General features: G+C 39.2%; 1 protein-coding gene across 3 annotated transcripts in view; it reads left to right on the forward strand.

Moving 5' to 3' along the window:
• osbpl9 (oxysterol binding protein-like 9) overlaps positions 1–25,338 on the forward strand; it is a 44,306-nt gene that overhangs the window by 16,952 nt on the left and 2,016 nt on the right. The window contains exons 4-23 of one of the 3 annotated variants that reach the window (XM_014000890.1): positions 4,410–4,486; positions 8,216–8,311; positions 11,016–11,063; positions 12,616–12,645; positions 12,736–12,786; positions 13,299–13,337; positions 17,346–17,439; positions 18,081–18,185; positions 19,193–19,352; positions 19,527–19,639; positions 20,084–20,202; positions 20,401–20,486; positions 20,593–20,773; positions 23,078–23,162; positions 23,273–23,383; positions 23,474–23,537; positions 23,609–23,749; positions 23,835–23,913; positions 24,115–24,206; positions 24,284–24,419. In XM_014000890.1, coding sequence (XP_013856344.1) covers positions 4,410–4,486; positions 8,216–8,311; positions 11,016–11,063; positions 12,616–12,645; positions 12,736–12,786; positions 13,299–13,337; positions 17,346–17,439; positions 18,081–18,185; positions 19,193–19,352; positions 19,527–19,639; positions 20,084–20,202; positions 20,401–20,486; positions 20,593–20,773; positions 23,078–23,162; positions 23,273–23,383; positions 23,474–23,537; positions 23,609–23,749; positions 23,835–23,913; positions 24,115–24,206; positions 24,284–24,419 — 1,907 coding nt within the window. Of the gene's footprint in view, positions 1–4,409; positions 4,487–5,336; positions 5,853–8,215; positions 8,312–11,015; positions 11,064–12,615; positions 12,646–12,735; positions 12,787–13,298; positions 13,338–17,345; positions 17,440–18,080; positions 18,186–19,192; positions 19,353–19,526; positions 19,640–20,083; positions 20,203–20,400; positions 20,487–20,592; positions 20,774–23,077; positions 23,163–23,272; positions 23,384–23,473; positions 23,538–23,608; positions 23,750–23,834; positions 23,914–24,114; positions 24,207–24,283; positions 24,420–25,338 lie in introns of those variants that run through there. The other 2 variants (XM_014000902.1, XM_014000897.1) reach the window with 2 other exon arrangements.

Consider the following 25,338-nt stretch of genomic DNA (forward strand, 5'->3'; position numbering starts at 1 on the left):
AAAAAGTAGCTTGCAAAGCTGTCGCATCGGTGCTTCGTGATTAAAAGCAGAGCTGTGCGTCTAATCACACACATCTTCCTATATTTGTGAGGACCACACACAGCGCTCAGCCTCGCTCTGCGCCATCTTTTTCCCCAAAGTTTGGCGAGAGGTGGATATGGAGGGACGCAAAAAATAGCTCTGGACTTGATCTGGCCTTATTTAAATAAAAATGACTACATGCTGTGAAATTCTTAGAGATATTGCCTGTATAATGGTAGGGGAAACACTGTTACTACAAAACAGCCTTTAACAAGCCTTGATGTGCTGATAATCATGCGCTGCAAGAAACTCGTAATTTTTTTAGTGTTTGATGAAGGGTGTTGTACAACATGTCTTTGGAAAAAAAATCAAATGCAGTACCACCTGATTATAGGACCAACAGTCTTTTAAATACAGCAACTTTCATTAACTCTTAGTATGTAGGTAGATGTTTTAGCCGTAGCTGCAAGTCTTTGGTTTTTCCTCTTTCTCTTTTAATGTTTTTAGAATAATAAATGCATAAGACTTGTTTAAATGTGTAACCCAGCAGAGCATCTCAGGTTTAGTTGCTTAAAATTATTAACTAAATGCTCACATGTGAAAGTAAATTATTGATTGAATGTTAACCAGACACTAGGACAAAACTAAAAACTCCATCACCAGTCTTTATTTTTAAACAGTTGGAGTACTAGCTCATCTTTGCCATGAATAGCAGCTAAATAATGTTAGCAGCCATAATCAGTTGAAGGGGAAAGTGAGAGGCCACTGAGTCTCTGTCTGAGTGGATTGGCCTCAGCCTCAGCTGCCTTTTAATGTCTTTAAAACCTTTTTTTTTTTTTTTTTGCTGTAGCATGGCTCAGCCTCAGTGCTTGCACCGTCATTCATCTGCTGAAGTCTTGGTTTCAGCTGAATAAAAAAGTGACACAGAACACAGATTGGCAGCTAATTTAAGGGCATGCAAGTTTTCCCCACAGCTTTTGAAATCAAGGTTTTATTATTTGAGGTTGACCATACATGAAAAGCAGAAGAAAAACTGCTTTTTGTGCATCTACAAAATAAACTGTGATGCCTGAAAGTTTGTAAATTTATACTAGGGCTGCATGATATTATAGAGAAAAACCTTAACCCTGTGATATACTGTTAGGTCCATGTCTATTTAAATAATGAAAAGGTTTGTTTTTTTTTTTTTTTTCCTGTTCACAGAAACATATTTAAGTTATAGTTCTATAATGGACATGAACATAAAGTCCAGATGTTCAGCTTTCATTTCAGATTATCCGTATTAAAACTGGATGAAAGGTTTCGGAGTTGAGCTCTTTAACATGTGCCCATCCTGGTTTTAAAGGGACTGAAAGTAATTGGTCAATTCACTCAAAGGCTATTTCATGGGTCGGTGTGGGCAATTCATTCGTTATGTCATTTTCAATTAAGCAGATAAAATGCCTTAAGTTGATTTGAGGTGTGGTGCTTGCATTTGGAAAATTTTGCTGTGAAGAAATTATGCAGTCAAATGAGTTCTCCATGCAGGTGAAACAAGCCATCTTTAAGCTGCAAAAACGAAAATAATACATCCAAGAAATTGCCGCAATAGGTGTGGCAAAATCTACAGTTTAGTACACCCTGAGAAAGAAAGAAAACACTGATGAACTCATCAATGCAAAAAGACCTGGGCGCCCACGGAAGACAACAGTGGTGGATGATGGCAGAATAATTTCCATGGTGAAGAGAAACTCCTTCACAACAGCCAACCAAGTGAACAACACTCTCCAGGAGGTAGACGTATCAATATCCAAATCTACCATGAAGAGAAGACTGCATGAAAGCAAATACAGAGGGTTCACTGCATGCTGCAAGCCACTCATAAGCATCAAGAATAAAAAGGCTAGACTGGACTTAGCTAAAAAAAACACCAACAGACAAAACCAAGATCATCCTCTACCAGAATGATGGAACGGAATGGTGAAGACGTGGTACAGCTCATGATCCAAGTATACCACATCATCTGTAAAGACCATGGAGGCAATGTGATGTCTTGGGCATGCATGGCTTCTTGGGGCACTGGGTCACTAGTATTTATTGATGATGTGACACAGGACAAATGCAGCCAGATGAATTCTGGGGTATTCAAAGACCTACTGTGTGTCAAATGCAGCCAAACTGATTGGTCAGCATTTCATAATACAAATGGGTAATGATCAAAAACATAAAGCCAAAACAACCCAGAAGTTTATTAAAGCAAAGAAGTGGAATATTCTTGAATGGCCAAGTCAGTCACCTAATCTCAACCCAATTGAGCATTTCACTTGTTAAAGACTAAACTGCAGATAGAAAGGCCCACGAACAAATAACTGAAAACCACTGCAGTAATGGACTGGCAGAGCGTTAAAAAGGAGGAAACGCAGCGTCTGCCTAAAGTCTTGAACTCATGGACATCAGTCATTACCCACAAAGAGTTTTCAACCAAGTATTAGAAATTAACATTTAATTTACAATTATTTAATTATTTATCATAGTATTGATCGTCCAATTAATCATGACAAATTTTTGTGCCAACATCACCCGGCCCAACTTCCTCAATTTCGTCAAGATCCTCATCATCTTCCTCAAGAGTTCATCAACAACACTTCTCAAAAAAAATTGCCATTATTGTCCCAGAAGTTTCACAGCAAATTTTAAAGTTTTAGTTGTTTTGACATGAAGCCACACTCTTCCTTCGGTGGAAGCAACCCATCAAAATAAAAGCCCTAATAAATGGTAAATGGTAAATGGTACTGAACTTATAGAGCGCTTTTCAAGTCCCTCCGGACCCCCAAAGCGCTTTACACTAACAGACATTCACCCATTCACACTCACATTCGCACACTGAGGATGGCAAACTACACTGTAGCCACAGCTGCCCTGGGGCACACTGACAGAGGTGGGGCTGCCATGCATCGGCGCCACCGGACCCTCTGACCACCATCAGTAGGCAAGGTGGGTGAAGTGTCTTGCCCAAGGACACAACGACTGAGACGGCTGGACGGGGGATCGAACCAGTGACCTTCTGGTTCCAGGACGACTCCCCTAACCACTCCGCCACAGCCGCCCCTACAATTAGTGCAGTGACATGGTTTAGTGGTTTAGTTCCTAGATAACGCATGGATTTATTTTGCCTCCTACATCGCTGGACCTGCAATGTGACTATTGCGCACACATGCATTGCAATGAAGATGCTCAAACGATACATCATGCAGCTCTAGTAGGGACGCTGTAATGCAGCTACCAACCTCTCAAGGATGTTTTTTATGCCATGACACCAAACAGCATGTAAGAATCATTTGTGTTGTGTCTTTGTATTGTTTGTGTGGACTTATTTTGACGTGGATATTTGCCTGGTCCACACTATGGGGGGGGAAACGTGTTGGTCAGGAGTTAGGTTTAGGGCTAAGGTATAAATTAAGTTTGGGTTAGTGACATACTTTTAAGGTTAGGTTTGGGTTTAGGGTTGGGCTGTAATCGAAGTCAATGCAAAATCCACAGGAGTAGAGAGAGGCGGTGTGTGTGTGTGTGTGTGTGTGTGTGTGTGTGTGTGTGTGTGCGTGCGTGCGTGCGTGCGTGCGTGCGTGCGTGCGTGTGCGCGAGCGTGCCCTTTTTTTGCTACTTGGTGGGGACAGTTTTTTCAGGAAAATACAGCCTCGTGGGGAATGAATGCTCCTTGTGTGGACCAAAGCCCAGACCCCATGACTTCGTAGGCTGATTTTGGGTGGGGGGTTAGGTTTATGACCAAAGTGTGAATTGAGTTTAGGTTAGTTTCATAGTTTTAGGGTCAGGTGACCTGTGAGGTTAGCCGTAGGGTAAATGGTCAGGGTTATGATATTAAATTTCCAAAAAATGAATGGAAGTCAATGGAAAGTCCCCACAAGAATAAAGAGACATAGTATATATGTGTGTGTGTCTCAGTGTTTCTGGCAGCCTGTTTCTTTGCTCAAAGGGTGCAGTCACAGTGAGCAAAACGTCTCCATGGGGAAACACAAAACATGGAGATTAGCATGTCTGTAAACACTGGAAAATGTCTCTCGCTTGGAAACTTTCTTCTAAAATATTTGAAAGCACAGAGAAAACGATAACTTTCAGTAGTTTTGATCATTTTTACACTTTGATCTGTTTTTTCTTCTTTTTTTGAACTCATGCACAATAACTTGTGACTTTAGTTTTTGTGAAAAATGCAAAATAGTAATAAAAATATTTAGTAATTCTGTCAGTTTCCATCACTTTGCCACCTGTACTCATGTCATCTCAGTGTTGTCCCAGTAATATACAGTGTATGTAGTATAACCAGGTTAACCTGTTAAATTTTTCCCTGATGGGAAAACCTGTCTCATTGTGCGTTTGTATGTTTCTGTCATCAGCTCGAGATGCAGATGAACGTGAAAAGTGGATCCAGGCCTTAGAGGGAACCATACTCCGTCACACCCTCCAACTCCAGGTATGTTGCTGACCTCATTGTTTGTCTGTGTATGGGCATGCATGTCTAATCTAACTTATAAAGGGCACTCATGTTTACTTTGTAACTGAAAGTCGTCTCATTTAGACTGCATGTTCAGTTTCCTTTTTCTTACCAATAGAAGCAGAAAAATGTCTGAATGAGAGCAGAGTTTGGAAACCTGTACAAATAAGTGTTATCAAAGAGACTAGTAGAGTACAATTGGGTGTTAAAGGTTTGTGCAAACATGGCATGGAAATATGCTGAATTTGTTAAGTGAAGTTTTGTCATCAAGTTGCCTTTAGGTATATTTGTAGACGTGGTTGGTGTTTTTAAAAGCACATCAACATGATTGTTTTGCCATAGCAGTACACTGTTATTATAAGCTGGTTTTAGTTAAAGGTGACGTTCATTAGCATCATTATAAAGGTTAAGATTATGACAATCTGATAAATATTGAAGTATTTTTCTTTATAATTGGACATTTTGTTTTGTAATCGACCTGCTGGCAGCTTTTTTTTACTCTGCTAGTGTGTCTGATTCCTGAAAGTGTTTAGCCTGCCTCATCCAGTGCTCTTTTTTATTTTTTCTTCTCCTGTTTTCCATCCTAACCTTCCTCCCTGCTTGTCTGTCATAAAACACACCTCCTGAGTCATCTCTCCCTCCATCATGTATAAACGATCCTTTCTGTCTGCTCGTTTTCATCCCTATAATCAACCTTGTCATTTGCCCTCTCTTTTGCCTTCCTTTTTTTTTTTTGCTCCCCCCTCCCTTCGTGGCAAACCTTTCATGTACTACGTGTGTCTGCTTGCTTGGTGCACACACACACACTTCACATGAGCTGCTTTCGTAGGATCATGTGACCAGAGATGCCCAATCCTGAATGGGTTTGCTCTAACAGCAAAACATCTGTCTCTGCTGCCTCAGCCAATCAGGGTGGCTTTTACTGCTTGTCTGCTGTGTGTTTCTTTTTTTTTTTCTGCCTGTGTGAGAGGAAGTGTGCCCTTCCTGCCAGGGGGAGGGTCTTGGATTAACTCGACGTTGTCTGCCTCACACCAAACAGTCAGGTGATGAATCGCTGCTGAAGAATACATTGAAGCCAGGCTGAAGGCTGCTGTGGTTCATTTTGGCACACCACATTTGAGAATCAAAGGAGGAGGATTCTTTTTTTCTTTTTTTTCCCCTCCTCTAACCATGTGGAGGAGGGAGGAAATAATGCTAGCTTCACTAGAGCTGGTAGTTTAGTGCTGTGGGAAGGGGAAAAGATCAAATAACGCAAGCAGGGGGGAAACGGAGCTTGTGTCAGGCAAAATGGCCTGAGAGATGCTTCAAGCTTTGATGCAGCATGTTCGTTGGAGCGAGGTGCCCTGTAAGTAAAACGCACACAAAGAACAGGAAAAAAAACAAGTCAAGTTTAACGGCTGCAGTGCGACGCTGTGGCAGCAGTGTTTTTAAAATGGGTCACACTGTGTGGAAAGACAAATACATAGAGGAGGGAGGGGAGAAGAGGGAGCTGACAGGGGCAGACGGTTGGCTTCATATGTGTTAAGTCTCTGTAAGCTGATGGGGAACGAGTCCCTCTTTGTGTCAGGGATGATCGGTCTTGGTTGATCAGGATCAGGAGTGGAGATCCAAACGTCTGGAAATGTTTCGGGACGTGGCTGTTTATAATCCAGCCATCTGACTTTCCTTTTCAAAACTTATCTACTTGTAAAACTGCACTTCCCTTCTGTTACGTGTTGACACAACAAAGCGGTCCACTCTGGAATTACAGGGGATTTGTTTTGATTTTTCCTGGTTGGCTTTACCTGTGAGGGCTTAGTTTTCATATTTAGGCGTTTAGCATCTGTAATGTACCAGAAATAAGGCAGAATGGTTTTACAGGCTGCACACTTTGATTCAGATTTTTCTGAAGTTTGACACGGTTAAGATGCAGGTGAAGGTCTTCCTCACCGTTTTATTTCCAGTATCTATTTATTTAATAGCCAGAGTATGTTTTTGTTTGCCTCCTTTAAAATGTAGCCTTACAAAACGGACTGCGTCTCTTCTGAAGAACAGAGTTTTATCAGATTTGTAACTTTCTGTATGGGTTGTTTTTGATACGATGTCGTTCTAATAGGGGTGGAGTAATACAATGATCCACATCGATATACCGATTCAATGATTGATGATTCCATTACATGAAGGCAAAACAAAAACAACAATCTTTTTCATCATTTAGGGATGTAACAATTAATCAAGAGTCTATTAATAATTGATTGCAACTGCATAAACTGTGAATCAATACATAAAATGAATGAATCAATCTCATTGTATTATTGTATAATTGTAAGTTGTGGTCACAAAAAGGTTTGTGATGATGTTATTTTGAAGTTATAAAACAACAGACAGTTACAGTTAGATACAAAGACAAAAATGCTGATGTTAAAAGAAAAAAATGTAAATAGTTATAAAATGGCTACAAAAAAGAGGAAAGAATCATAATCCTAAACTAAAAATCGAGACTCGAATAACTATGGATCTATATCATATGTCCATCTAACACAATAATTAGTGTTAGATTGATATAATATTGTATTGTGATAAAGCTGGTGATTTACACCCCAACATTGCAGTATGTGTATTTCTATCTCAGACTTTTTTTTTCTTGTAATCTTGATGAACTAATGACTTTTGCACCTTTGCTCCCTTTAAGGAAGTTTGCCCCCCTTTAACTGCTTGCTTCATGGCTGCTGAGTAACAGCAGACTTTGCTCTTTTTAAAGTGTCCCATGTTTTAAACCGAAACAGGTCTCCGGCCAGAGCAGCTGTTAATGTTTCGCTTTGCGTTTAATGGCTTTTCTTCACGTCCCCATGAGGTTGCCGTGGGTAGGAGGAGGGAAAAGGCACCGTGAGCTTGCGCCGCTGCAAATCCGAGGCGGCGGCAGACGCACTCGCCACGGTTTGATAAGGGCTCAATTTGCGAACAAGATAAGGATTTGGTTTGATTTTCTTTTTCACTCTGACTGCAGTTCGGTGGAAGAGTTTGTTCTGTGTTTTTCCATGTCTGAGTAACTGCTGTGTTGCAGTAAATTGCACCGACACATCCTGCATTAGTCACGTAGTGAATCACCTGACGTACAGGGGTTACTGTGTGATCTTTGCTGCTAAGTCTGCTTGCGTTTGATAGATCTCTCTAACCAGCGTGTCCATTCATCCTGGCTGTGGCTTCTCAGCTAGCTTGATGCTCGGGACTTTATTTAGTCATGTCTGCTCCGCTGGTGGTCCAGTAATTACCTTTTAATGGCTCTTATGTAATGAAATGTTCCAATATGTTATGTGGAGTCTGGGGGCTGTTCAGGAGAAACTTAATTAGCAAACAATAAAATGTGAGCGCACCTCAGTCTGTTCCCACTGTCTGTGGCTCTCCTGCTCCCGAGCTTCCTGGTTTTGTTGAAGCCTGGACAGACACGCTTTGCTTTTTATGTAAACAATACTACTCATATTCTATTTAACTCAGAGCTGTACATTGCTGGAAGATTCTCCTGAAATGTTGATGTTTCTCTCCACCATTTTGTGCAACACTGTACAAAAGCTTTTGTGGTCAGGAGGTGATGGAGGCAGACTAATATTTTATGAATGAATGTTGTGTAAATGGTTTCGTATTCCACTTTGAAGGTGTGAAAACGGACAGGCCTTTTTACCAGTTTTTGTTTTGATGCACTTATGCTCTGCTCTGTTTTCCTACCTGCAGGAGGCAGAGACGGGATTTGTTCCAAGTGTTCAAGACTTTGACAAGAAGCTCTCTGAAGCCGACGCCTACCTACAGATTCTGATCGACCAGTTAAAGGTGTGTATTAGAGCTGCATGATAGTGGAAGAGATCTGATGTCATTTTTCTTTTTTAACCCTGCAATATAAATCGCTATATGGAAAAATACAAGAGTCTTCAACAATTGACTTGAATAACACTTTAAGTTCTGCTGCTATCTTGTTGATTATGAATCTGTGCGTGTTACAAGTATGTTTTTAGTCTGTATTTGAGAATTATTCTTATCTTTTATTGGTTGCTTTTAGAGCTGGGCGATATGATCAAAATTTTATATCAGGGTATTTTCAATATTTTCACTGGTTTCACGGTATTTGACGGTATTTTTCTTTTCATCACAGCTCAGCTGATGGTAAAATGTACAAACCCTGCTTATTGACTTTTTTTCTTTTACTGTACCTCTGTCTGTGTCGCTGTTTCCCTCCTCTGTGTCTATTCTTTGACTGGTGGTTGTAGACAGTAGTCACACATTTTGGTCCAGTCATGAAGGAGGAGGGTTAAGAAAAGATTATGATCGGGTTTATTGTTTTATGTTGATTTGATTTGATTTATTTATTTAACAGGAAAAGATTATTAAAAATCAAGCCTGACTCAGCATAATTGCTGTTTTACAGCAGGTTCCTGTTCAGCAGCACATAAAACACTCAGAATTACAGCATCACAATCACATCATTATACACCATAGACACAAAGACAAACAAGCATACCAAATTTCAGGAAGGCAGTATTTGTAAAATAGGACGTCTAAATATGAGCACAACAAAAAGTGTCCAGCAGATGGCAGACAAGATTCTTCTTAAAGGGCTGTAGTTTTGAAATGGACTTTATGTTTTGAGGAATGTCATTCCATGCTTTAGTACAGGGGTGCCCAAACATTTTCCTTGAGAGGGCCAAAATGAAAATCTATAGGGGGCTGCGGGCCAAATGCAGTAATATAATACATGAAATACAAATACTTTTTAAAGTAAAGTTCTTTATTTTTAACGATTAACCTATGCAATGGCCCTCTTTTGTTTTAGTCAGGGCACTTGGAGAAAGTCTGCCATACGCTCAAGTAGCAAAGGCTCATGGGACATATCATAATTAGATAAAATATGAGTTTTTGTGTCCTTATAAAGTTTGAAAATCTACGTGTGGGGTTAAATCTGATCTAAATATGTCTTCTTGTCATTTCATGTTTCATGTTAATCCTATTAAATCAAAGATAAAGTCAGCCCCATGAAAGAAAACTACCTTCACTACAGCCCTTTTATAAAGTCATTTGACCAATGGAAATACTGTGTTTCTACATAGGATAACAGGTTACAACCTTGTAACTTTGGCAACTGTTGGTGGGCCAAATCAAATGGCTTTGTGGGCCAAATTTGGCCCGCGGGCCCCACTTTGGGCTCCTCTGCTTTAGTATAAACATAGAAGAAAGACCTCTGGCCGTAACAGTTTTTAAAAGTTGGTAATATCAGTTGTCCTTTTGTAACAGATCTAGTTGAATGACCACTTCCAGAATTTGATTTGGGCAACAATGCACAGAGAGTTCCATAATTGGCACCTTGGAAGATCTGAAAATATAAACTAATACCACTATAAAAAACATAATTCTGAAAAGTCGAGGCATCAGACGATGAAAGAACTATACAGTGATGAGTCAAACCAGGAAGTTTTTTATGAATTTTGTAGGCCCTGTTGTAGAGCCTAACTATGGGTTCTAAGATTTCATTTGTTGTAAGAGACCAAACAGGTAAACAGTACGACATGGTTGAGAGTATAATGGCATGAAGATAGATACTGTATTTGAAACAGAAGATGTCAGATTGGATCTAATTTTTGAATAAAAGTATAATTTCTGTTTCAACTTAGTGGTTAAGACTTGTACATGATCACGATAAGTCAAATGAGAATCCAAAGTAATTCCAAGATATTTATAGGTAGTGACAATATCAAGGGGTTTGTTTTAAAAAGTGAGTTGATTTGTTATATTGAAATGTCTCCTGGGTGAGGAAAAATGTTATTTATTAAAGCTTATTAGCGAAACGTTCCGCTATTTGAACCGGAATGTCCGGTATTCAAAAAATTCATATCATAACAAAAATAAAAACCGGTATTCAGTACAAAACGGTATACCACCCAGCACTAGTTGCTTTTATCGTGCTGGGACCTGAGTACATGTTTCGTTCTATAATGCGCCAACGTGAATTGTGTTCTACCACCTAACTTGTTGCATCTGTGTCTTAGTTTCTGTTTCCGTCACGCTTTAATATAACCATATTTTACCGCGTTTCCTCCCATTCTCTGGAAATTTGCTCTTCTTCCTCATTTTCATTAAGATCCTTGTCATCTTCCTCCACAGCTCATGAATTCAGCGATGCTTCTTAAAAAAGGTTGCCATTATTGTCTCAGAAGTTTCACAACAAAATGAAAGCTTTGTCTTTTTTGACACAGAGCCACTCACTTCCGCACAAAGTTCTGCATGATTTTTTTTTTGCTGATCTCTATTGTATAAATCAGAAGTTGCGTTTTTGTGCTGTGACAAAGCAAAAAACGGGCTGCTGCATATATATAATCTCATGCGTTTAGTAATTTTTTTAAAATAAAAATACTTTCCTGTGAGAATATTTTGCTCTTGCTCACCACATTATCTTGAACCACATCATCGGTGGGCTCCAGATTTTCCTTTCTGACCCATTTGACTGTCTTTATTTTCTTCCTTTTCATCTCTTATCCTGAAACAGCTGTTTGATGAGAAGATCAAAGACTGCAAAGAGGATGAATCGCGCAGAGTGAGTACCAGAAGTGCAGAGCTGTCCCTGCGCCTCGGTTCTGTGTTTAGCTGTTCTCATTATTATTATTATTATTATTATTATTATTATTATTATTATTATTATTATTAGAGAAAATTAACGTTATTACTGTCAATCTGGTGCAAATGTTTTGTCTTGTAGCTGGTTGACATCATCGCAGTGATCAACAACAGCACTTTGGCTTTTTGCATTGAAACTCTGCAAAGACTGATATGTCAGATATGGCGTGTTTAAGAATCGATCAATTTAACTCAGAATGTGACAGTTTGTTTGCATCAAAGATCCACCAAGTACATTTTTTCAGACAACCCTCTGCTTTACAGAAACTGTTTTTAGACATTATGTAATAATTTTGACAGACTCGAGACATTTTTAAACTTTAAAGGTCTGATGGCATTAATTAGATGTCAAATATCTCCACTGGCTTGAGGACACAAACAAATACACTGCTTGGCCAAAAAAAAAGGTCACGTACTCTAACATTTTGTTGGACCCACTTTAGCTTTGATTATGGCACACATTCTCTGTGGCATTGTTTCGATAAGCTTCCTAGACCTGACCAACTGTAGCAACCCCAGATTACTAGGCATGAAGGGTGCATCCTCGAAGAGATGGGTCCCCACTATCCTTCCAGGTTTAAATAATGCGTTGGACAGTTCTTAAAATGTGCAGTTTCTGCAATCTCCTTGGGTGTTTTCTCTGCTTGATGCATGCCAGTGATTTGACCCTCCTCAAACAGATCTTTTCCAGTTGGGGTTAAATAACTTGCTGCCAGCTAAAAGAGAATCGTCCATGCAGTACTTATCCAATAGGAGGCTCGTACCTTTTTGCTTAGTTAAATCCAGGTGGCGACATTTTTCTGGGCCAGGCAGTGTGTGTCAAATTTTCATCATTTCTGTTTTTTATCTGGGTTTAGTAGAATCAGCTGTTTGAACGAGCTTAACTTGTAATATTTGACGGTGTTACAGTTGAGTATTTACTGACGTCATTATTTTAGCTTTAAAGTAAAGTTTTCTATTGCAGCAAAAACGAGATGTTAACGAACAAAAAATATAGTTTTAGTAACAATTATTTGCATCTAATTTAGGTCTTAATAGACTAATACTAACAATTTATCGGTTTAAATCGGTTTAAAACATTTGTTACCAGAGATATTTCAACTTTTTGTTTTGACTTTAAGAAAAAAATAATTAATATGTTTATGATGATTCATTATTATCAGTTTAACAGTTGCTGCTTTGACATTTAGTAGATCCAATTTTAGGATTGACTTTTTGACAGTCTCAGCCTGTTAGAAATGTTATCTGTGTAGGAGTGTGGGGTTTTGGTTTGGTTGGAGGAAGTAGCTCAGTTTTGAAGTGTTTCAGTATCTGTGCATGCTTTTTGTACTTGTCTATATGTTGGTTTACCATCAGTGGTGTGACAGAACACTTCCTCCTGTATTTTTAGCGAAAGTATTTGATCACAGAAACCTTCATTAAACCTACAAACATCTTTATTCTGATGTCTTTTTGTTTTCTTTTTTCAACAGAAAATAGAAAATTTGAAAGAGACTACTTGTGTAAGTATATATTTTACACGTTTCCATTCCTGTTGAGTTTGGAATGGTGTTACCAGATTCCTGTGTTTTATTTTATTTTTTCTCCTTCAGAGTATGGTAGAGTCCATCAAGCACTGTATCGTTCTGCTGCAGATTGCCAAGGTAAGCACAACCCCTGCGTGTTTTGCTTTGTGATCTTCCATGTCTCGTTTGATCCAAATCATTTTTCCTGACATGTATGCTCTGTATCACCCCGGTTTTTAATGTGGAAGTTCCCTGCTTACAGTTGCTATCTGGTTCAATGACTGAGGAGGGTGTAGCCCAGTGTTTGTTTCATCACATGTTCTATTTGGCTTTCTGAGAGGAAGTGGAGAAATTGTTCATGTGGTTGTTAGGTGTTACTTCTTGGCTTTTGAAACTGTCAACGCACACAAAATTAAGAACAAAAAGGGGAATGTGGGTGACTTCACAGATTGGCATGGCAGAGTAAAATGTACTTTTTATTAATAAGAAAATTGGGCTTTTTACCATGTGATGAAATGATCACTGCTTGTGACGAGTTAAACATTATCAAAGGAAAAAACCGGGTCTCACCACAGATGGAGGCCTTTTTGAAATGATTCTTGAACTTTTCTACACAAAGCAGACTAACGCTGTCTTCTTAAAATTTTAAGGACCAAAGTAACGAACAACAACACGCAAACGGACTTATAGTAAGTTTAAACACTCTCTGTCCATGACCAAAAAAAATTTATAATAACCAAATTAAGAAACTTCTAACTTTCTCTTCTGGCATAATTTACTTTCTCCTTTCGAAGGGCTGTTGAATCGGATCTTTAGAGCATGCCATTTAATTCAACGATGAGCTCTGTCCCTCGTTTCTGCAGCTTCTGTCCTCTTGATTAAAACTTCACAATCCTGTTTTAATCTGGGATTTCAGTTCTGTTTAGCAGTGGTTGGGAACTATCCTGTCTTCATTAAAACACCAACTGTTCGTTCACGCTACGCAAAACTGAAACTTGAGTATTATATGCACATATAATACATGTGTTGGCCTGCCTTGTCACTTCACACACAATTCAAAGTTAACTAGTCCACCATTGATTTCTCCTGCTCACACTGCCTGCTTATTGAGTTGCTGGACACTAATAGCAGGAAAGCCATCCAGACGGCAATTTAACAGCCTCAAGCTATACGTGCTTTAACTCTGACATGTTCATTTAACGGCTTTAAGGTTTTCAAAGCATTCACTGTAAACTTTTAGATTATTCCTCAGTCTTTTTTTAATGCTCATTGATGTTCATTCAGCATATTGTTGGGAGCAAACATCATTGCATGGGTTCAAATGGTCAAATTTAAAGTAAAAGATTTTTTTCCCCATGTGTTGCTCATTGTTGAGCTTTGTTTTCCAGATATCACAGCTTGTAAATGAAGTGTTTTCAGATTAGTTTTGGGCAGTGTGATGGTTTTGTGTTATACCTCTGTACTGAAATATGGTGGCTGTATTTAAAAATTGCAATGGTATATTAATCCTCTGGAACCTGGCTGGTCGCATGACCTATTTAAGTTGCTTTAGCCGGAAAGATGAGTCTTCCCTGAGACTCTGTTTTAGTTTGTGTCAAAACACTTTAAACTAAAAAAACAGTTTTTTTCAATTGGGCGGATAGGCCGCATAAAACTGGAGTTAGGATAAAACGATAGTTCTCACACGACACGCTTCCTACATCAGGACTGCCAGCGCTATTTTGTTAGTGGAAAAAACTAAACCAGCTTTTCCACAGACTTATAATATACTGTAAAATAAAAGTTATTGTTTGAGCTTTGCCCTCCATTAACTGCATGAGTGAGAGAACCACAATGGTTGTATGTCACTGGGTTCAATGAGGATTAAAAGCAGTAGTGTGGCCAGCTAATTACTTATTTATTTATTTATTTATTTATTTATGTGAGTGTGGCCAGCTAATAAACAGAGGAAACACACTCCACACACAACAAACACACTGGTTTTTTTAGTTTTTCTGTTAAAAGTAGCGCCACTCTGTTTGCTACATGACCGGTTTCACCTGTTCCCCCACGTTTGTCATGTTGTGTCTTCTTGAATGGGTGTTAACTGCCCCCTCCCCCATTCATTGATTGTACAGCACCTTGTGAATATATTTCTGTGAAAGGCGCTATATAAATAAAACTTTATTTACTTACTTACTCCGTCTACTGCACGGATTTGCTCCGATCACTTCTTTAGCAGTAAGGACAATTTCAAGTGTTTTTAAAAATAAAACCGATCCAGCAGTCTGTCAGTCAGTCACGATGGGGACTCAAACTGAATGCCAAGTGATTCCATGTAAAAACACATTTCTGTTCTTGTAAAAATGTTTATATCAATTTAAATTCATGCCAATTTGAGACTAGAAATAAAGACCAATGTTGTATTACATCTAAAAGCAAATGAGTGACGTTCATGGACAAAACAACACCGTTGAATGTTTTTCTTCAGTTTTTAGTGTCCTCACGTCTTTCACCATCCACCATTTCTTTGGTTGGAAGTGTCCAAAGACTTTCAGGATTGTAGTTTATCCATAGTGTTGGCACTTTTTTTTGTGAATTAAATCATTTACAATGACTGCCGGTAGCAAGCCCAAATCAGCGTACATTTAGTCTTTGTCATCCTCGTATCTCAGTAACAAATCTTTCCTTCCGGCTTTTTAATGACAATCTATTTATTCTGTCTCTGTAATGCAATTCAGCCTTGGATGTAGCCATAGCTCATAAAAATGTAGAGAAATATTTACAGCTCAATCCGTCGTCAGTCTCATCCTTCTCTCGAGCCGAAAAAAGCAGAAACCCTCCGGCTTCCTTCCTGACTGAGGCCCAAATTTATTTGAGAAATGCCAAAAAATCTACAGGAAGAAGCAAATAAAAAGACACAAAATTTGTAGGAAGTTTGGCGGCAATGGAGAGATGTTAAAAGCAGGAGAAATAACTCATCACAGCACAGACCATACACCCCCCACGACCTGCCCCTTTCTGCCCCGTCCTGCTAAGACCCTAAACTGCAGCATTATCTAAAGATAATTGGTATGAAAAAGATCAATACCTCCAATTCTCATCTGTTAATGAGGAGCTTCAATAAGGGGAATTTTCTATATTATCTGGCAACTTGTCTGAGATTTAAAAAACAACAGCTTTGTTTTGGTTGGCCTTGATGGAATTATATACTTGAGAAAGCTGAGAATGCAGTGGTGTTGCTGTAACATTTTGAGAAAACTCGATGGCAAATAAACAATCTACAGAGATGCATCATCATGCAACAATCAAGAACTTCCTGTGAAGCAGATAATCAATCTAAAGGCCCTCTGCATGCTGTGGAAAATGCTAGCAATTTGTCAATAATGGTCTAGCACAGAAACCTCCAGTATAGTTCCTGACGCATCAATCCCACAGAGGCCAGACCACTCATACGGTGAGTCGCCTCTTATTGCTGACATAATCCCACAGTCATTAAGTACAGTGTTATGTAGTATAAATAACACAATATGAGCTCCGTACACTTGGATAACTTCATGTTTTATGTCAGAAGCTTTCTCCCTAAGATATGTGAGCATTTATAGGCCTTTTTTAAAGGTCTGCTATGTTGTGTGTCTGATCGTCTTCTGCCTAAAACACTAACAACATGCTTCGTAGAGATACCACTGCATGGAAAATGACCCCAATGTGAATAATTTGTTTAAAGCAAAGAGACAACCAGTCAGATCAGTATTTATTCGTCATGATATTTTGGATACAAACAGATATTTAGCCATGCTGGGAGAGCTTCTTGCTGCATAAATACTGCATTCGTTTAGGAAAATAAAAATCAATCATAGCGTGGTTTTAACAAGCTTTTTAGATGGAACAGTTCTTGATGCCCCGCTGCCCTTCTTTCATCTGCTTCTGGTTCATCTCTCATTTGCGAGGCCGAAGACTGACTGGCCCCGCCGTGACGGACCAATATTTCTGCTTTTGGCTATTATTAGTAGCTACTGACTTAGTTTTTTTTTTCAAAGACACGTGGACACGACCTGCAACAAGCTGTGCAATAAAGATGAAGTGAAGGAACAAATCAAAACGGCAAAGAGTGAAATTTCCACCTCTGATCCCTACGAATTGAGATTTCTATTTTAATTTTTTCTTGTGTTGTTACTTTCACTTCAAAGCACAAAGTGTTATTTTCTTAGAAATCGATTTTTAGATTCTAGATAACGTCACTTTGCAGTTTTTTCTTTCTTTTGTGTCTCAGAACAAAGTCGTTGTTTTGACTCATCCTGCTTGTCCCTCCTAATCTCAGATCATTTTCTAGTTGTAGTTCAACTAATAATAAAGAAACATTACACCACAATGACTAACTTGAAGAGATCTGAGGGTCAGTTGCAGGAGAGTGAAGGTCAGTTTCATTGTGTTTTTGGTGCGTTTTTAATCTGTTTGTGTCAGTTGGGATATTGCAGTAACCTGTTAAACTGAAGCAACATTTTATCTGCCAGGTTTGTGTGTTTTATATTTAATTGCTTGGACTTGGGTACACCTCTGGAAATAAATCCCCTTTTTTAATTGCAGGAATGAGTCTATTTTAATTGCATAGAAACATGAAGAAGATCTTGAACAGTGGTGCAGGCAGTGGTGTGAGTATTTCACTCAGCCAGGTGCTTTTGTTGTTGATGTTGCGTTTTTTTATTTTCTTTCTCCAGAGCACCATAAACCCAGTGGATGGGATCTACCAGCCTCCACTGGAGACCCCTGTAGTCAACACCACAATGCCAACACAGACCACACTACCCACAGGTACCACTGTGTCACTCACGCATCAGCATTTTCCAAAGCTGCTGTTGATGTTGTGTAATCGGTTTGACTGTGACAATAGCGCCCCCTGCTGTTCAGACCAACCGCAGTTTTTATGTGTTGTAAGGCTTTTATTTAAATATCATTTATTCTGCACAGACAAAATATAACAGCATGGGAAAATTTAACTATTTGGAGTAAAGCCTGAAACTACTGATAAAATATGAGTAGTAATTTTGATAAATGTTATTTTAATGCATTTAGGAAACTCAATTCCATTTATTTAATATTTATAAAGTATTTGTGTAATTATATTCTTTTTTCCCACTTATCTCTGAAAGTAAATTTATTACTGTTATTTCTTCATCATTAATAAGTTTTGCTCAGTGTTTTGCTGGTCTGGGTCAGATGACGATGACTCAGCTGTATTATAAATGCTGTGAAAATGAACACTTCACAGTGGGTTGTTCTAATTTTGGTATTTTAAATAAACTATGTAATCCCCTCAAACCCCCTCCCCCGCAGCCAAATCCTCTGTCTGTCAGATCATTTTCTCCTACTTGTTGGCACTTGAGATGAAACGGTGATTTTTAATCTTCCTTCAGTTCTAACTTGTCTACTTGTTTGTTTTTTTGTCCCCAAAGACGCTTCTCAGGTGTGTAAATCAGACCAACGACCCTCCACGTTACCAGTTGGTCCCGTGGTCACAGTGATGGGCAGTCTGCAGACCCCAACTCCCAATAGCACAGGTAAACTTTCATTTTATTCTGTGACAGGTTGTTTTCTCACTACACGAACATATTCACCCAGTTAGAATAAAAAATGATAAATAAGAACTGCTAAATATGAAATAAACTGTTTATTTACGCAAGAAGTAAGTCTACTTCATATTTCAGCTGCAAAATTGATAAAATTGTGTACATTATGCTAAACTTTTTAAATATTAAGATGTTGTCTTCCAGTTTTTGTATTTGTAGGAAATGCACATCAAAGGCACTTTAAGAACGTGCTCACATCTGTCATGATTAGTTATTAGCTATGATGCTTTACTTGTAACAGATTATTGTTTTTATTTACTTTTATTTAGTCTCATTTACAAGAGAGAACAGAAATCGTACAACATTATGCTTTATTATTCTTACAGGTTTTCTTTAAAGGTTGAGTTTGAACCGCAGATTCAGGAGCAAAACTGAATTTATGAAAACTTGATACTTTTTTTTGCTTCGTTGCATTTTTGTCTCAAAGCCAAATATCTTGTTGTGCTTGACTATCAAGATACGCAGCCACGTTGTTACTTTTTCTATAAAAACAGAACAGTTTGTCCCCAAAATTTAATACGCTGGGTGCAACTGTAATAAAAACTAAACCCTTCTGAGATGAAGTGATATTAATTATTCTACGTTGGGTCGGTGAACATTAAGTAAATTAAATAAAGCCCAGGAAGCACAGAAAGCAGAGGTTGCTCCCTGTTCGGTTTCTGTGCTGAGGCAGCAGGATTAAAACGCTGTGCGGTGCATTAAGGAGGCTTGCTGCATGCTTGAGTGTAGAGTCATTATGCTCTGCAGAGGAAGGAGTCAGCGTGTTTAAAGACAGCTGAATGTTTCTGTGCACAGTTTTCTCGTCATACCACTGGATTTATCATCTTTTAGACTGGATCAAACCTGCTTGTTTTTTTTATTTCGTGTTAAATGGAAGAGAGCCTCAACATGAACGACACTGTCTGAACTGTGTATTTTTTTTATTTATTTATTTTTAGGGAGTGGTCCTTCAGGCCCCAGCAGTGGCGTTGCCTCTCCAGCTCACATCCCTCTGCCCCCACACTCAGTGCCAGATTTCTCCTACTCTTCTAGCGAGGATGAGTTCTATGACGCTGATGAGTTTTACCAGAGCAACACTTCGCCCAAACACAGCGTAGAGTGAGTGCCTGACTTTAGATCTGTCTTTTTGTAGCTTAAAAGCAGCAGTCGTTATAAAGATTAGCATCTCAGGTGGTGGTGGTGGTGGGGGGGACTTAAAATGACTAAAAATCCATTTGCCTCATTCTTCCAGCTTCCTGTTTTGATGTGATCTTTTCTGTTCCACTAATCCAGACCCTCAGGACAGCCCTCCGCAAAGCCCGCCGCTAATGAAGAAACTGCATTGAAACGACCCAATACCACCGAATCCCTCACCTCATCCATGTCCAATGGCACCACAGACGCAGGTAAATAAAAAATGAAAGCATATTTAAGCTTTTTTGGTACCTAGTTTAGTAAACTCTAAGCTCAGAGAAGTGAAGACTCAGATGATAATCGAGTTAAAAAGACAACTATTTGAAGAAGACGTGTTACATGATTAACACATTAAATCTGAAAAATTAAATTGGTTTTCTTATAAAGTGAAGCATCTTTTATTAACATTTACCTGATTCTGTATGTCAGAGTGAAAGTCCATCTATAGCACAATAAAAAGCACACGTCCTGCTCTACATGCATGAATATTAAAAAGAAATATGATTTATCACTTTGATTTATTCAGCGTCAGAAATTCTTAAAGGTAAAAGAAACATTTCAGATACATCCATCATTTGTTATGTAGTTGTAAAAATATGTTTGTTTTAAAATGTGATTCATCGATGACACTTTTTATTTTTATTTATTTTTTTCAGATCAGTTTGATAGCCATGACGACCGTGATGATGATGGTGAGGGGGAGTCTGTGGAAGAGCACAAAAGCGTCATCATGCATCTGCTCTCTCAAGTTCGCTTGGGGATGGACCTCACGAAAGTAAGCCTCTTTTTGTTTTTTTACCTCCAGTCTGATGGTTTTCTGTTCCAGCCATCTTTCCCAGGGTTCCCAGCAACTCTGCAAATGAAAGAAAAACTTGAATTTTGTTTTCATGAAACGCTGGGAACCCTGTTTCTCTCCCAGTAGGGGTCAGTTTTAAACGCTAAGCTGACAAAACAAATTCCTTTCACCTGTTAGGTGGTCCTGCCCACCTTCATCTTAGAGAGGAGATCGTTGTTAGAAATGTACGCGGACTTCTTTGCACATCCAGATTTATTCGTAAGGTGCGTGAGCTTTGATATCTACACACCTGTATAATCTCTTCTAAATAAGCTAGGATTAGATTGTCTATAATGACATTTAATGCTGTTGGATTGTTTTTTCCTGTAGTATCGCTGACCAGCTAGAGCCCAGAGAGCGCATGGTTCAGGTGGTGAAGTGGTACCTGTCAGCCTTCCACGCTGGGAGGAAAGGCTCGGTGGCCAAGAAACCGTATAATCCAATTCTGGGCGAAGTCTTCTTCTGCCACTGGGATCTTCCCAACGAGACAGACGAGCCTCCTCCACATACGGTGAGTCATCTGACCAATGTAGTTCTTTCCGTTATTATTTGGAAATATTTTTGCTATGCTAAGTCAGTGGTTCCCAACCTTTTTTTGTTCAAAGCCCCTATTTTATAATATTTGTGAAAACCCAAATTTAAAAACATGCATTTAACCGTCATAGTAATTTATTTAAACAAATCACAACTAAAGCTGTGCCGAATTTAAATCACATTTAAATACTACTCGATAAGATATAAATATTAATTCCTATTGTGCAAGAAATAAGCATTAGCATTGTGCTAATTAGCTGCTAAAAAACCCCATAGAAAACTGTTAGCATAATTTTATTTATTTATTTTAATTAATATATTTATTTAGGCAGGTAATCTCACTGAGACGTGTCGTCTCATTTACAAGAGAGACCTGTTACATGAAGATCATGAATGTCAACTTACAATTTAGGGAAAGCGGAGTTAAACACGCAACCTAAAAGCATGAGCACGAGTCAAATGATGTTTTTTCCATTTCCTTTAAGATGTGTTTAAAATGACCCAGTGGGATCAAACTGGAGAGTTTCAGGTCTTGCTGCAGCGAATTCCAGGAAGCTGAAAATGCAAATCTCTTAGTTTACAACACAAAAATGAAGCTACACAGTTACGTAAGATAAGATTAGTTGGAACAATCCTCCGGGTGCCAACATCAAGTAAAATACAAAATACAGATATATATATATACACCTGTGATTAGAAATCTGGTTTTAACAGTAAATAGGCAATAACGTTAAGGAGCTGAGTGCAATATACTTAAAGTGACGTAGTGAATGTGAAATAATCCATTGGGTTGATTGTTTATTGTGGACAGTGTTCAGCAGTGTAACAGCTCAATGACAGAAGCTGCTTTTGTCTTGTGGTCCATGCTACAGTACTCTGTAGGGTCTCCAGAGGGCAGTGGGGTAAAGAGGCAGTGTCCAGGGTGTGTACTGGTCATTATGGCTGTGACCCTCTTGGTGCAGTGTGTCTTATATATGTCGTCTAGTCTGAGGAGCTGCAGTCTTAATAATAGGCTGGAGAGCTTTTCTGTTGTCTGTAGTGCAGCCATACCATACCCTACTGAGATCCAGCATGTGAGAACAGATTCAATGGCTGACGCTGCTGAGGGAGCCATGCTCTCTTTAGGCATCTCAGGAAGTGAAGCCTCTGGAGACCTTTCTTGACCACCGCTGAGGTATTGACGGTCCAGGTCATGCCTGATGTTGATTCAGAGGTACTTGATGCTCCGCACGACCTCCACTCTCTCCCCGCAGATTGTGATTGGATGATGGACGCAGGGTCTCAGTCTCCTGAAGTCCAGGATCAGTTCCTTCCTCTTTGCTGCGTTGAGGATCAAGTTGTTTTCTTGACTTCAGCCCTTCAGCTTCTCGAGCTCTGATCTGCAGGCAGTCTCATCACTAGATGTAATCCTTCCTATTACAATGGTTTCACCTGCAAATTGTATGATGGAATTGGTCTCGTGGATTGGTTTGCAGTTCTGTGTATAGAGGGAGTAGAGGAGGGGGCTCAAAACACAGCCCTGTGGTGCTCCGATGTTTAGGCAGAGCTATAATTGGTAAATAGCATCCGCACATAGCAATCACGCTGGTCCAGTTGGGTCAGGGCAGAATGAAGAGCCAGTGACACAGCATCCTCTGTTGACCTGTTTGCTCTATAGGCAAACGGGTGCTGGTCCAAGAAGGAAGGGATGCAGTTTTCTTCAAGTGACCCAGAATAAGTTACTCAAAACACTTCATCACCTCCGATGTTAGGGCCACTGGCCGGAAGTCATTTAGAGACCTGATAGCTGTTTAGGTACAGTGATGATTGTCACTGACTTGAGGCAAGTGGAGAAAGAAGCCTGTTCCAATGACACGTTCTGTGAAAACTTCTGTCAGCAAGCTGTGAAATTTTGGCACAATAATTTACACACAGACACACACAGGTGTAGATGGATACTAAAGGTACCCATCCTCACCTTTGATCTGTTTGCTTGTGATTAGTTACTGTGTAAAGTCGCGAGTTTCTAGGCTGCTAACGTGTTTCATCCAGTGTTGTGCTGATGTTGTTTGATTCCGAGCCATGAGGAAAGCAAAATAATTATCAAAGAAAGCAAAATTGATCAGGGTCATTTGGATATTTTCTGTTGTGTGTGAGTGAAAGGTTTTTGTGTTCTTCATATTCTCTGGGTTTGTAAACTAAACTAGCTTGGAAGCGCTAACAGTGTTAGCATGTTGTGGTTTTTGTTTTTACTCTCTGTATTCTTACTCACTCCTTTCTCATCTGCTCCGCTGAACCAAAGGAGACAGTGTCAGACGGTCCGGTTCCCTGGTCTTCGTCCAACAGTGTGAATTTTGTGGCAGAGCAGGTCTCTCACCACCCACCCAGTGAGTACCAAATATTCCTCTGTTGTTGGATTCGCTGCACAAATGTTTGAACAGAAAACTGTCAGCCAAGATGCAGCTTGTTTCATTGTTTTTGTTTCTTCCGTCTGTAGTTTCTGCATTCTACGCAGAGTGTTTGAATAAGAAGATCCAGTTTAACGCTCACATCTGGACTAAGTCGAAGTTTCTTGGCATGTCGATAGGTGTGCACAACATCGGTCAAGGTAAATTAGAAGCTTCTTGAAACATGTTCTGTTTTTTTAATTTCTCCTCTGCGTTCTGGGAGTTGTAAGTATCCTCTGATCTTTATCCAGGTTGTGTTTCATGTTTGGAGTATGATGAGCATTACATTCTCACCTTCCCGAATGGATACGGCAGGTATGTGTTGTCATTGTGTTGTCACTGACTAGTTAAGGCCCGTTTGACCTGAGCCTGTCCCCGCCCCGCAGATCCATTCTAACGGTGCCATGGGTGGAGCTGGGTGGAGAGTGCAACATCTCCTGCTCCAAGTCAGGCTACAGCGCCAACATCGTTTTCCACACCAAACCCTTCTACGGCGGGAAGAAGCACAGAATCACAGCTGAGATTTTGTAAGCTCAGAGATTTTGAACTCGTCGACTCAACCTTTTTATGTGAAAGCACAGTGGTTTTTTTTAATTTTATTTTCTCTCGCAGCGCACCAAATGACAAGAAGTCTTTCTGCTCCATTGAAGGAGAATGGAATGGAGTGATGTACGCCAAGTGGGCGACTGGAGTGAGCTCTATGATTTTATGTTTTTAAGATTTTATTTTAACAGTAGAATTTAGCTCCCTAAATAGTCAACTAAATAGTCTGGATCAACATCATTATTTTATTTGTCCATGAAACACAAATCAACCAAGTTGTAAAAGAGTTAGCACTTTCAGCTAACAAATGCCAATGAGATCTAATTTTATTTTTTAATTGTGATTCTAGGAGAACACACTGTTTATAGACACTAAGAAAATGGGCATCATTAAAAAGAAAGTGAGAAAGCTGGAGGACCAGCTCGAGTATGAATCCAGAAGGTGAGGGGAGAATCTGTTACCAACATGAACAGGCTTTCATAATGTCCTTGAATCTGACCTGACTCTGGTTGCACTAGACTATGGAGGGATGTGACGCTGAACCTGAAGCTGAAAGACATCGAAGCTGCGACAGAAGCCAAGCACCGTTTGGAGGAGAAACAAAGAGCCGAAGCCAGAGAGAGGAAAGAGAAGGAGCAGCAGTGGGAGACGAGGGTGAGGCTTTCTGGGCTGGCAGAACAGTCGCTTCTAGCTGCTACAAACTAGAGTGGTTATAGATTTAGAGCAGGGATGGGCAACTTGAATGGTGGGGGGATGAGAGGTGGGGGGTCTAGAGTCTCAAGTGGAGATTTAATGAGTTTTCTTCAACAGTGGTTTTCTCTTTGCCACTCTCCCATAAAGCTCAGACACAGTCTGTCCCTTCTATTGTAACTCCTTCTGAGGGCTCACTGGTGTCTTGGTGGTCTCTCTCATTATTCTCCTCTTTGCACGTTGGCTCAGTTTGTGAGGACGTCCTGCTCTTGGTAGAATTTACACATGTCCCAAAGTCCTTCCTTTGTTTAAAACCTTGGAAATCCTTTGAAAGCCATCGATTGACTTGTGCTCTTCAGTAAACTTTTCCCTGAGTTCAATTAGGACAGTCACATTAAACGGGGTGAAAACTTATACAATTACTGATTTTACATTCCACATTTTTCTTTATTTCATTTATTTAATTATAATTACTCTGTAAAAATTGTATTTGATTTTGACCAGAGGTGTCAAAAAATATTCATATTTATTATTTAAGTAGAAGTATGCATACTAGGGTTTAAAAATTATTTTTTTTAAATTAGAGTAGTCACTTTATCCAGGAGGCACCATATAGTTTTTTTTTTCCTATAAACAATAACTAGCTGGAATAAAAACAAACTGAAGTGAAACAGAAATCAAATACTTTCTGTAATTTTAATATGAAAGAAGTAGAAGTGAAAAGTAGGCTAAAAACAATGACTCCAGTAAAGCACAAATAACCAAAATTTCTACTTAAGTAATGAAATATTTGTATTTCATACCTTGGCAGCTCTGATTTTGACATTAAAAAAGTTTTTTCTTAATTTCCTTTTTTTTTAAAGAAGCCTAATTTCTTTTGACC

Source organism: Austrofundulus limnaeus, unplaced genomic scaffold, assembly GCF_001266775.1.
Source record: "Austrofundulus limnaeus strain Quisiro unplaced genomic scaffold, Austrofundulus_limnaeus-1.0 Scaffold8, whole genome shotgun sequence".
Taxonomy (NCBI): Eukaryota; Metazoa; Chordata; class Actinopteri; order Cyprinodontiformes; family Rivulidae; genus Austrofundulus; species Austrofundulus limnaeus.